Genomic DNA, 13,312 nt, shown 5'->3' with positions numbered 1-13,312 from the left:
CGATTATCGTCCATAACGGTTAGTATCAGACGAAAGCAGTTGACAATCGCTTCATGTAATAGGGCCTTAACAACAAGCACCACATATTATTTTTTTCCATTATGTGTGTGCGCTCAGTAGTCCTGGATATTCATGAGCACCAGCACACTCAGTCCACCAGCTGCTGATTGGCAGTTGTCTGTCTATACTGCAACTAGACAGACAGCTCTCAATCAACAAAATTAGAAAATGAAATCTTATACAACTTGCCAGAAACTTGCAGTATCCGGTCATAGTTTGATACCATTACACTTGGACCCAGTCCTTTTTTATTGGTGTTGTGCTTGTCTGTTGCTATACTGACCTGATTTTTACTAGGTTAAGCCAGGCTCCTAAGGTCAGACCTGTATGTGTCTGGTAATCCTTTTGTTGCTCTTTCAGCAGGAGACGGAGCTCCTCCTTGGGTTCACATGAAGAGGATAGAGATGAGGACTTAACACCAGCTCAGATCACACGCAAGATACAAAGCCTGAAGAAAAAGATTCGCAAGTTTGAGGAGAAGTTTGAGGAAGACCGTAAATACAGAGTAAGGGCCTTACCATGAATTATTTTTTATTGACTGTAATGCAACTTTTGGATTAATGCTCCCAAATAGAATGGAATAACCTAGAAAACTGGGTATTTAATTTTTTTTTCACATACTTTACCCCCCTCCAGCCGTCCCATCGAGACAAGGCTACAAATCCCGAGGTTTTGAAATGGATGAATGAGCTGACCAAGTTCCGGAAGCAGCTTAAAGGTAATTAGAAAATCAGACCAGAAGCATTAGTATCGTTACAGTAACATGCATGCTCTTTTGGTCTTCAGTCGTTCCTAATCTGGAAATTAAAGGGGTACTCCGGCAAAAGAAAATCTTTATTTCAAATCAACTGGTGTAAAAAAAATATGTACCTCTGTTTAAAAATCTCAAGTCGTCCAGTACATTCAGCTGCTGTATGTTCTGCAGGAAGTGGTGTATTCTTTCCAGTCTGACATAGCATTCTCTGCCCCCACCTCTGTACCTGTCGGGAACTGTCCAGAGCAGGAGAAGTTTTCTATGGGGATTTGCTACTGCTTTTAACAGTTCCTGCCATGGACAAAGATGGCAGCAGAGAGCACTGTGTAAGACTGGAAAAATACCCCTCTTACTGCAGGACATACAGCAGCTGATAAGTACTGGATTTTTAAATAGACGTAAATGACAAATCTATATAACTTTCTGACACCAGTTTATTTTAAATAAAAACATTTTCCACGATGTACCCCTTTAAATTTTTTTTTTATTGTTGGTTTGTTTCGCAAATTCAAAATAAAGCAACTTTCTACATAGTTTTTATTAGAAATTAACTACCATTTAGCTGCTAACCAAACATAAATGACAGAAGACTTCAAGAAAGGTGGCACTCACCGGACTTAATACTTGCAATAACAGACTTTATTCCATGAAGAATTGGGTCATGGACGCTGACAAGAATGGCTACAGCAGTTTCGCGCGTATGCGCAGCGTGCTTCTTCTGGCACGTCCTGACTGGAGCGGACTTACTTTAATTGAAGTCTGACAAGCCAGATACCAGTCTATAGGTTGTGGAGAATTATATAGGATGTTAACTAGTATGAAGATAGAGCTCATAGAGTAAACTGTAACGGCTGTAGATGCAGTAAAACATAATGATGAATAAGAAAATGTTTTATTCAGTACAAAGTCGGAATGGGGAAGAAGGGGAAGCTGAGCTGCAGTAACCAGGTCTGGACACTGAACGGAGACAACTGCTTCCAGCCTAGTTTAGCGAACGCTGATCTACTGGGGTGCTGCTGATCAGTATGTTTTCCTTGGAAAATGCTTTACAGATGTGTACAGTATATGGCTTTTAAAGCGTACCCATCATTGAAAAAAAAAAAAACTTTTGACATGTCACTGAATTTAAAAAAAAACTTTTTTTACAAAAATAAAAAAAATTATAAAATTGCCTTATTCTGACCCCTATCTTTTTATGTCTACAAAGCTGATTGGTGGCTCATTTTCTTGCTCCATAATGCCAGAATTTTAGGTCGTTTTTTTTAGTCACGACATTCACTGTGTGAATACATTGCTTTCTGGTTTGTTTTGCCGCCGTATCTTCTGTGCTTATGATAAGAAGAAATTGTTGTGATGGATTGTACATGATTTTCTATTATCTAGAGTCAAAAATTAAGATTTCTGAAGAAGATCTAGTTCCTCAAATGCGGCAGAGAAGTAACACACTTCCGAAAAGTTTTGGGTCTCAGCTTGAGAGGGAGGAAGAGCGAAAAGAGGCAGAGAAAGTAGCTAAACCCTCAATAGAAGCCACAATGGAAACCATCCAAAAGAAGTTACAGGAGAAGAGAGCGGAGGTCAGCCGGCCAGAAGATATAAAGGTAAAAAAAAAAATTATATGTGTGTATTGTTGACTGGACCCTTATGCATGCCACAGTATTCAGTCACCTCCATAGCAATGTATCATTTATTGAATCTCTATGAGTGCAGTGTACCCAATTATATAACATAGGCAGCCATCTTTATTCCTTTAAATAGTGCGATACAAAGCTAAGTGCTGCAGCTCTCTATCTTATTGTTTTTGTCCTTTTCGTGTTTGTCTGTAGTTTGTTGAGAATGGCAGCAGTAGTTTGAACCAATATAACCATATGCCCCTATTTGCAGGATATGACCAGAGATCAGATCGCAGCTGAAAAAGTATCACTTCAGAAAGCTTTGCTTTACTATGAAAGTATTCACGGCAGACCGGTGAGTATTCCTCTTGATCCCATTGTATACTATGAAGTTTTCTTATTTTTAATCTCCATTGTAACAGAATAAAAGGCCACATAGCTGGAATACACACAACTCCAGTGGTGTAGTCTTCGCACTCCTGACTTTTTGGGTTGTTTTCTTCAACTTTTGAGAACATAAATGCACGAAAATTTTTCTGTCATACAACTATTCTGTGTGGTGGTCACATGCAATTCTTTGAAAGATGAAGTTTTAAAAGGAAATTATTAGCAGGTTACAAGAATCTAACCTGCTGATCTGTACTTATTGTTCATGGGACGCTGAGGATAAATGCAGGTTTCTTACCTTTATCCTCTGCACCGTTTCCATGTTGCTAGAAGTTTAATCTTTATGCTAATTCAGCGTTTTGCCCCACTGGGGGTGGGACTACAGATCCACCCAGATCTAATGAATATCAGTGGAGCAGGCCGGCCTAGGGAGCACCAGATGAGTGCACAATATGCCTAATTAGCATATAAATAAGCAACATGTAAAAAAATAAATTATATATATATTGCAAATCTGTAGCATAAGGAAATAGTCTTTTAATAATGCTATTACAAGATGCTCTTTCAACGTGTTATGCATTCTTTTTTTTTATAATAAAAACACTTAATTTTCACAGTCACGTATGCATCAGTAGATTATGTCCAGTCTTTTAATTTATTATGGAAACAGTTTAGAGCAGTAGTTGGCCACGTTTTAACAAGATTTATTTATTTATTTATTTATTTTAGGATAAACAGTAGTATAGTGTATGGCTTACTGCTACAGGGTGTATTCTCTTTGAGGAATCTCCATTCTTTGCGTACCCTCTCCCCCCCCCCCCCCCCACACACACACACACATTCACAAAATCCTTATATGTAGATGGATGCCTCCTCCATCCATATGTGTCTGCCTATGGAGGAGCATGTGATGATACGCATTGTACTGCTATAGAGCAGGCTCAGTAAAGTGTCCATTCATAGCCATGAATAGACGGATGAGCCATTAGTGGGTGGAGCTCCACATGCCGGTTCCTTAGTTCTTGTGAAAGGGGGGTCCACATGATGAGGCCTGTTGCTCAATCGTCTGTGTCAGACCTTTATGTGGACAGATGGACAGGTTTTTTTTTTGTGAAGCGTGGCCCTGTTATGTTTTACAGAAAGGTTGTAGAGGGAAGTTTTTTTCTGTAATCCCAGATTTAAGTTTTTAATGGATGTCTTCATCCAGATGACCTTGGTTAAAGTGCCAGTGTTCTAATGACAATGAATTCCTTTTACCTGCTTGCTTATAAAGCCAGTCAGCTCATGCCAAAACTTTAATTAAAATAACTTTGTTCTTGCCCCTGTCTTGGCACGGTTGGTATGTGGAAAAGTACCGAGTGCTTTTTTTTCATTATTAAATCCAGTTGAGCCAAAAATGAGGAGGCCAAAGAGTACAAAGTATTGTAAGCCTATTAATTTAGAACCAATCACGTATCAAAGCTTGTGCTTTCTGGAGAATTAAAGGAAGCTGCAGGAGATCTTATGAAATTTATACATGTACGTGCCATTTGCCATGTAGCCTGTGAACGTTTTGGATGGACTGGCTAAAATATGGCCCAGTTATTGACTTAAAATTATTTAAAATAACTAAAACATTTGTAATATTTCATCTTTCTAGAGGTTCATTTGTCCCCAATACAGTCAATTGAATTGAGCTAGGTAGACTCAGTGGCCAAAATTTAGTGAAACTGACTTAGACAGTTCAAACTTAAAAGACCTAAAGTCCATCCAAAATGACAAATCGTCTGCTGGCAGGGGGGTTGCGGGAGCATAAAAAAGTTCTACTTACCCTTCCCCATGTCGCCACAGTCCCATGTCACAGGTTTACTGACTGCCACCAGGCTTCTGGATTTCCCGCAACATCATAACCCGGTTCAGGTATGCTATTTCAGCAAGTTAGCGACTGTGGTGGGACACTGCTGCAGTCACTGACTGGCAGAGCAGGCCCTTCCCACTGCATAGTGACAAATCTAGGACCTGGGAGAAAATGGAGCCCGATGGCAGTCAGTGAGCCGCTCTATTATGTTCCCGCACCCCCTGCCTGCAACAGATTTTTCATCTTGGTCGGACCTCTCCTTCAAACAGACAGACTTTACATGTGCCACATTTACTTTACATGTGCCACATTTACCACAATGTATCTGGCTCATTAATAAATCCGGTGCATCTAAAATTGTTGATTTCAATTTACACCAAATGTTAGTTAAACATACGCTGCATTTTGGGCCAGAATTTGTTGCATCTAAAGCTAAAGTCCCGTTTTGCTGAAGCCACACCCCATTTTAGGTAGACCACATCCCCTCTTTGGGCCCAACAGAAAATTGTTAACAAAAGTGTCAAAAACTCATAGTTAGGTTATGTTCCGAATGAGTACAGATGAGAGCAAACAACGGCCATTGTTGTAAAACCACATCCAGAATTAATCATGATCATTATTTACTGCCGTAGTTTTACAACAATACATGTAGTTTAGCGTTAAGCAATGGCTGTTCACTAAAAAATGGCCGTTGCTAGTATGTAGTGAGAACATAGCCTAAATGTGATTGCTGTTTGTGCCCATCGTACTAAAAAAGACGTCCGTCGCCTTTAAATTAGGGCATGTCCCCCTATTGGTGTGTGGTTAATGGATCTACGTATAAAACCTTTAAATGTTTTCACATCTCCCAAAACCATCATTATCCTTGAGTTGCTTGTGCTGCGGAGCTGTATTTCTGTTTACCTTTGTAATATATGTCCATTGTTTCAACTAAAATACAGTTGTGCGCCAAAACTACAAATAGTGCATGATGCATTGCGACAAGTTACACGTTTAGGAATTTAAGAGCTTCCCGAGCATGTTACCATTCATAGTCAAAGTGTATTTAGGGTCTGGATGCAAAGGGCCTGAAGAAGGCTTCAGATAATCTTCCCACTTCTTATGGATTGCTATGGAATAAAACATCTACTAAGTGGAAGCCATCAGTTATACTTAGTTAACTTTGCTACCTGTGTTTTTATTTTTTCCAGGTAACAAAGGGCGAGAGACAAGTGATGAAGCCGCTCTATGATCGCTACAGACTGTTCAAGCAGATCCTCTATCGCGCAAACACTATACCCGTCATTGTAAGTTGAGCTTCCTGTTTGCATGTCTTATTTATGGAGCTGCTGACATCACTCATTTATTTCCTTGTCCATTTATTTGGAGCTGCTGCTGCTCCCATGGGAAAGTGGACTTCACTGGAATTTAATCTCGGCAGAGAAAGACGTACTGTTTAACTGGATATCAAGAATAGTAAATGGAAGCACTTGTTGGCAATAGTGATGGGATTGTTACACAGTCAAGTCACATTATTATGACTATTTTCGACGTCAGCAGCACTTAGCTTTTTAAAAAAGTTACGTATCGCGAGCTGGCTTGGTGGGTATGTAAGGTGTGCAATAGGCTGTCTGGCAAACTTATCTTTTGCTGCTGTCATTGTTGAATAAGGGGGGTGATTTTTTTCAGAGTTGCCAAAAGGGAGGAATATTGTTTATTGATTATTATTAACTATTGGAACATTCGGTAGTTTGTGAACTGTTGATGTGCTTGTGGTGACTGAACCAATGGGACCATTGTAGAAACTGCAGAGCAACCTGTGTCTTTGATGTGAGAAGTAAACTTTGACTACAAAGTTGCAAGAAGGTGAACCAGCATGCCACAGTGGAGCAGCTTACCACCAGGGGCTACCAGAGTCTGAAACAGCTCAGTGATCCCTACTGTGTAAGGGGCTCCGAAGGAGACGAGTGGTCACTTCATGTCTCCTGATGAAGCTGCATCGTCAGAAAAGGCTTCACTTTTCAGGGTTGCCTTCTCCAATGAGTCATGTTTTCCGCTTCATCGATTATTTGGATGTTGGCTTGTAAGACAAGAAGCATCAGCGAAGCACTCTGCAACTAGTGCTGGAAGGACACAAGCTAATGGTGGCAGCATCATGGTCTCGGGAATGGTTTCGTTGTCAATACACACAAAATGGATTGGCTCAACCTGGTGTTGTATGGCATCTATTCATCCATTATGTATGATCCATGAAGTCTATTAATCCCAGTGCACGGAGAACTAGTTGGTTGATGAAACAGTTTTATTAGTAGATGATCCACTATTTTGAGGTCTACTGAATGCTTACATCTACTACTGAAAGTTTTCATGGCATTATCTGGGCCCACTCATCCACGTAGACGGCAGTCTGAACGAATTTGGTAATGAATCCATCCTTTTAGATGGACCCATACATGAATTACTTTGCAGGAGAAGATGGGATCTTCCAGTAAGACAATGTAACATGTCACCTCGCTAGAAGTGTCTGACATTGATTGGATGACCAAGACTTCCAAGTACACCTGGCCCCCTTATTGCTCAGTCTTGAGGACCCCTGTGATTGTCGATGTGTTCACTCTACTGATCTTCTCTCACGCACCTTCTAGCAGTTGTGGCTTGAGCTGCAGTCAGCATGGATCTAGATAAGGGACAACCTACCAGAACCTTATTGAGCCACTGCTGTCTGTGCTGCATACGGCTATTACTCTGGATTTTAGCTGATGATCATAATAATGTGAATTGACTGTGTATATGCTTAAAGGGACCAATCACAGTAATATTACAGATAAAGGTACTTGCAATGGCCAGTAGTTGCGCTAACACGCTTTCCTACCATATATCTTCATTGGCTGTTTTGGTAATGTTAGGTGCAGGAAAACAGACTTTTATTACAGCATGCTGCATGGGGTACGGGGCAGAGACTCTGTAGTCTGCCTCGGTGACTGACAGGAAAAGAGGTGTTTGCATCACATGCTGATGGGATATAAAAGCTTCTTTTCTTGTCAGTCACCGAGGCAGAAAACCATGACTAGTCACGGCCCTGTCTCCGATGCCTAGTTAGCGTACCCCACGTGTCCAGTCCTTATCTCCACCAACATCATTTGTCAGTGGACCTATAAAGTGTAAGGGGATCTTAAAGGGAAACTAACAGCATGGATGTGCATATGTTGCAGTAAAATGATAGAATCCAGAGATTTGATCAAATGACTAGGGATTTGATCAAATCCCGGGAAATGATGAAACAAAGATGCTGTTCCATATTTTCCCTAGGGATTTGATCAAATCACTGACCCCTTTCAGGGAAATGATGGAATGAACGATCGAGGAGTCGCCCGGCTCTATGTTTGGCGGTGGAGGCGGACTGAGGAGCAGAGCGGCACACCTCCCCGGCAGGCATATGGCGGCGGCAGCGGACGGAAACTCCCAGTAGGCATATGGTGGCGGAGGCGGACAGGGAAGTAGAGCGGCACACCTTCCTGGCAGACGTATGGCGGGGGAGCAGAGCGGCACGCCTCCCGGCAGGCATATGGCGGTGGGGCGGACTGGACCGGAGGCAGACGGGGAACAGAGTGGCACACCTTCCGGCAGGCATATGGCAGCCAGGGAGGGCAGGCCGGGGAGCAGGAGGCGTGTAGCAGGGGAAATGAGCGGGACGGGGAGCAGAGAGGCAGCGGAGGTGGTTGGGAAGCAGAGCGGACAGGCTGGGGGGAGCAGAGAGGCAATACGGTAAGCAAATTCTATGTCGCAGGGGGGAATTTATTCATTTCCCTGAAAGGGGTCAGGGATTTGATCAATTCCCTAGGGAAATGATGGAACAGCGCGGTCATTTCATAATTTCTCTGGATTTCTCGATCATTTCACTGCAACACATATATGCGCTGCCAGTTTCTAGATGCTGATCACAGGAGCATCACATATATACCTTGAGCGGTGCTGTTTTATCTGGCATCTTCGGTAAAACGCATCTTACTGAAGAGCATTAGCAAAAGTATGTATGCAATGCTTTATCAGCATCTGGAAACTGGCAGCACGGGTATATATGCATATCCGTGATGTCAGTTTCTCTTTAAGCTTAGTGGTCAATGGACATTAATTGTAATCCCAAAGTGAAGAAAGAAGATAATAGACACCTCTGGTATCACATGTGGACTGTCTATAGGGCAATAGGCTAATCTTGCCGATTTAAAGGTATCTGACAGCTTCTGCTATACGTAAGGTCAGCAGCAGATCCTGCAGAATCAACCAGTAGAGAATGGAGAAAATTAGTGAAGTTACTCTCTATAGCATAGCTGTTTAGCTGCTGATGCCCTCTTTGCGTTGCTCCCTACATATGCTGTATAGTAATGTAGGCTGTAGAAGTATGCAACATTTAATGTGCCAAATGTAGCCTTAGGCTGTTCCTGCCAGCTTGGAGCTGTATATAGTGTAGGCAGTCTTTTATGAATGTGGGTTAACATTCTTTTCTGCTTGCACGTTATTTACTGTACATTATATTTACAATAGCACAGCAGCATTTTTTTCACCTAAAATGGACCCGTCCGTGGCTAAACAGGGGTAAAAAATAAGCCAGAGCCAGTGATTCCAGATATGAGCCTTTATGTTAATAAAAAAAGGCTTGTAAGGGTACTATTACACGGAACGATAATCGTCCGAATCGGCCCTATCCGGCCGATTATCATTCCTTGTAATCAACACAACGATCAGCCGATGATCGTTGTCATCGGCTGATCGTTGTTGATATAGGTCCGGACCTATAATTGTCAGACACCGACTGTGCACCGTTATGTGTAATGGCGGTGCGCGGATGGCGGCTGACGGTTTGCAAAGTGCATACATTACCTATCCATGGTCCAGGGCTCCTCCTGCACTCTGCTTCTCCCCGCGTCCCATGCACTGCAGCTTCAGAGCGGCCTGTCTTAGCTGACAGGCCGCTCAGCCAATCACTGGCCGGGACCACCGCGGCCAGTGATTGGCTGAGGGGCCTGTCAGCTAAGACCGGCCGCTCTGAAGTTGCAGAGCGCAGGACCCGGGAGAAGCGGACTGCAAGAGGAGCCCTGGACCATGTATAGGTACAGTAATGTATGCAGTTTAAGCAAGGGCTTCAAGGACATCGGTAACTATGTCCATGCAGCCCTTGTTAAGTGATTATCAAGCCGTGTAATAGGCCTAGTAAACGATTGCCGATCTAGCAGATTGGCACTCGTTTACAGTTATTATCGGGCCTTGTAATAGTACCCTAAGTGCCGGGGAAGGGGGGTGGGGGTGTTGTTTCCCAGTGCGGCAAAAGTTCTGCATTAGGCAGCCCATCTCCTCTGTTTCACCTCCTTCGTGTCTGCTTGCGTGTACACCTACCTCTCTTTGAGTGACAGGGGGCATGGTGGTGGTGAATTACAGGAGGTAAGCGTTGCCATTTGTTTTTTTTTGTTTTTTTTTATACCCCTGCTTAGCTGCTGACAGGTCCAGCTTTAAGGATGGTGTCTGTCGTTCCATATTGTTGTTGTTCATGCACTGTGGAAGATTTCCGATTACCGTAAGATGCATGATTTTACAAGCCTCCAAAAGTGGCACCATATTTATTAAAATTAGGACTGCGGCTTACCATTCATATGTAGACCAATAGCTTGCACTTAACTATGGTTCTTCCCTTTAATGTGTTTAATGGGCCCTCTAAACCACACCACTTTCCTTTCTTGAGGCTTAGTTCACACACCGTACACAGTATTTTGGGCCGTAAAGCAGCTGATTTTTTTTTTTTTGTATTAGTAATTCCCCCCTATTTTGATGTATGCATGATTGTCTGCTGTAAAATATTTTGTGCCATATGTGACTGCTGTATGGTAAGCGTACTTTATGTTGGAGAGAGCATTTTCTATTTTGACATGGTGTTTTTAGAGGCAGATTTTATGATTCAGTAGGTTGTGGCCTCATTCACAGTAAAACATTTACTAACATTAGGCTGTATGTGTGTAGTCCTTGATCAACTGGGGTATCTTCTGAGACCATGTGTAGTCAAATATGGTACCTCCATCCGTACATCAGGTATAGCTGAGACCCTTCATAAACCATATTAGTCTATACCTTTTCAATAGACAAATACGGTTATCCCAAGTGGAGAAATCAGCTTTAATAGCTTTAGGTCAGGGTTACCCAGTGCAATTTGACAGATTTCTTTTTAGTGTAAAAGGAAGCACGCAACATAAAGAGTAGAGTTAAGTAAACTTCAAGCACGCCATAGACTGTATCCATGTTTTCCAGGACTCCCCAGGGCTGCATCCAACTTCAGCCAACGCTAATCCAATGCCGCACATTCGGGTTTGATGAACCTGAGCGTGCAAAAAATTTGATTACTCTAATAAAAAATTGTGACCCTTTAAGTCGCAATCCTTTGCCACGTAAATGGTTCGTCGATAGAGGTAAGGCTTGTAACTGGGCAGTAACACTTTGGCACAATGGCCACCCATCAACATAGGAAATCAGCATTGGTGTATAAAGTAGGACTGTTTCTTGGACCTTAATGGTGGTCTATGATGATATTGGTGGTCAGGTGGAATTTCCAGGTAGAAATATAGCGCCTGTGCTCATGATATCCAATCTATATTATATTCATTTAATTTTTAACCACTGGTCCTTAGGGATCAGTGCATTCTTCGAAGTTCACTGTGATATAAGTTAATAGCTAAATAGTTTAGTGGTGATGTTTCTGATATATGTATTTGTCATGTTATGCTTTTACAAATGTAGATAACTTGTCTATGTTAAAGTGTCACTGTTATAAAAAAAGATTTGACATGTCATAGAGATCAGTCCAGTTCCGAGTGTTCAGACTGGTAAGTATTAGGAGAACGAGCGGGGAGAAGATGTGCTGCAGCGTCCTTTCTCCGTTCCGAGTCAGAAAAAAAGATTCGCACTTATAATGGAGCCCGACTCTTTTTTTTTTTTTTTTTTTTTTTTATTCTAATTCGCGGGGAGAGGACGCACTGCAGCCGCGTCTTCACCCTCATTGTTCTCCCGATCGGTGCTGGTCTGAACACTCAGACCTGGACCGATCAAAACTTTTGACATGTCAAAAGTTTTTTGTATTGACAGTGACACTTTAAGCTGCTTTGCGTATGAAGGGTAGAACATAATTTTCAGTATACTTCCTTTTGGTGCCCATTGGACTGATAATGCTCCATACATCTTTATAGCCATTAGTTAGAACGATGTTGTGTATTTTCTGTAACGTAATAGTAAATGTTGTGTAGTGTAAAGCTGGCCATACACATAAGTTAAAAAGTATTCAGCCTACAGCTGTGCCTCCCAATACAATATATGCATGTGTTCAGGCTCCTTTTGCCTATATTTATAAGAACTAAAAGATTTGTAGTTGGAATCCAACATGCCCGATCCTTTTCTCCTCGGACATCTGTCGTCGGTGGAGAGTTGGGAGGCCGCCATTCACATCAGATTGTCAGCTGGTCCCACCCCGCTGGTTCTGCTGACACCTAATGTATATGGCCAGCTAAGTAAAACAGAACAGAAGACGTAAAGAAAAGGACATATCTGATTGTTTATAATAGAATAAATGGTCTCTAAGTCTGTAGGTTAGCAAGTTTACTATACTACTGATAGATGAAGTTGGAGGGAAGGAATTTTATATAGTGAATGTTTCCAATTACCATAGTCACTGGTATTACACAAACCTGTTAAAATGTTCAGGTTTGGCAGCGTAAGCGAACCTGAACGCTCTGTGTTTCATTCCCTGAGGCTGCATGGGTTGGATGATGTCCTAGGGAGTCCTATATCTAGGTCTTCTTGCCAGCTTTAGGGTTACATCCAACTTATACAGCCGCGGAGAATCAAACGCTGAGCGGTTGGGTTCGGCCAGTGTTGCCGAACCCCTACATTTTGGCAGGTTCGATTAACACGAATAGTCACTTTTTTTCATGACACACACACTGGTGGTTTATCACATTGTCGTTCATAATTTAATGCCAAACCTAAAAAAAATATCACCACCTGTTACCAATGAAGACACACCAATGAGCGCACCGTAAACACGATAGCTGTTGAGCATGGGATGTGTTCAGAGAGAGGGCGTCACAGTATAACTTACTTGTTAACACTCATCACAGGGATCCCCCTCAAGCAAGAGGAGAAGCCCTTTGCTGCAGCCAATAATCGAGGGTGAAACAGCATCCTTCTTCAAGGAGGTAAAGATAAGACTTCAGCTGCTAATGACAATGACTGCTAAATTTGCATCCGAATCCCACAAAGCGATCAACCACTTAATACTGACTGTGTTTCTGTACCTAGTGCTTTGATTCCTTGCAGTGCTTCTCAAAATCAGTAGCCGCTTTAGCTAAGCCAATTGTATTCCAAGCTTCCTTACGTTGCCCATGGCTCTGGTTGCGTCGGCTTTTGTGTTTTTTTTAAAGTCCTACATGATTTTGCAGCTTATTTCTTTATTTCCCTGTGACTTTTGCTTTCCTACTCTCCTTGTTAGTCTTGCATTGATGTTTGCTTAAAGATATGATTTACTCGCTGCATCAAATACAATCATTTTGCCTAGGGAAGCGAGATGTGTTTTACTGGAAACTATGTACTGTGTCCGACGAAGAGGAAAACATGTCCAGCGTTCGAAAACTCATGTACTGGGGGCCAAGA

At 42.2% G+C, this 13,312-nt stretch overlaps 2 protein-coding genes across 9 annotated transcripts in view; one reads left to right on the top strand and one right to left on the bottom strand.

Annotated features, from left to right (window-relative positions):
* Positions 1–13,312, bottom strand: part of LOC138797738 (albumin-like) — a 467,413-nt gene that overhangs the window by 322,304 nt on the left and 131,797 nt on the right. The gene's annotated exons all lie outside the window — the stretch shown is intronic.
* Positions 1–13,312, top strand: part of FAM13A (family with sequence similarity 13 member A) — a 156,552-nt gene that overhangs the window by 135,062 nt on the left and 8,178 nt on the right. For 3 of the 6 annotated variants that reach the window (XM_069978308.1, XM_069978311.1, XM_069978306.1), the window contains 6 exons: positions 421–565; positions 697–778; positions 2,198–2,412; positions 2,696–2,779; positions 5,839–5,934; positions 12,781–12,858. In XM_069978308.1, the coding sequence (XP_069834409.1) occupies positions 421–565; positions 697–778; positions 2,198–2,412; positions 2,696–2,779; positions 5,839–5,934; positions 12,781–12,858 (700 nt within the window). The remainder of the gene's footprint in view (positions 1–420; positions 566–696; positions 779–2,197; positions 2,413–2,695; positions 2,780–5,838; positions 5,935–12,780; positions 12,859–13,312) is intronic. The other 3 variants (XM_069978307.1, XM_069978310.1, XM_069978309.1) reach the window with 3 other exon arrangements.

Source organism: Dendropsophus ebraccatus, chromosome 7, assembly GCF_027789765.1.
Source record: "Dendropsophus ebraccatus isolate aDenEbr1 chromosome 7, aDenEbr1.pat, whole genome shotgun sequence".
Taxonomy (NCBI): domain Eukaryota; kingdom Metazoa; phylum Chordata; class Amphibia; order Anura; family Hylidae; genus Dendropsophus; species Dendropsophus ebraccatus.
This window is presented reverse-complemented; position numbering and strand designations above follow the sequence as displayed.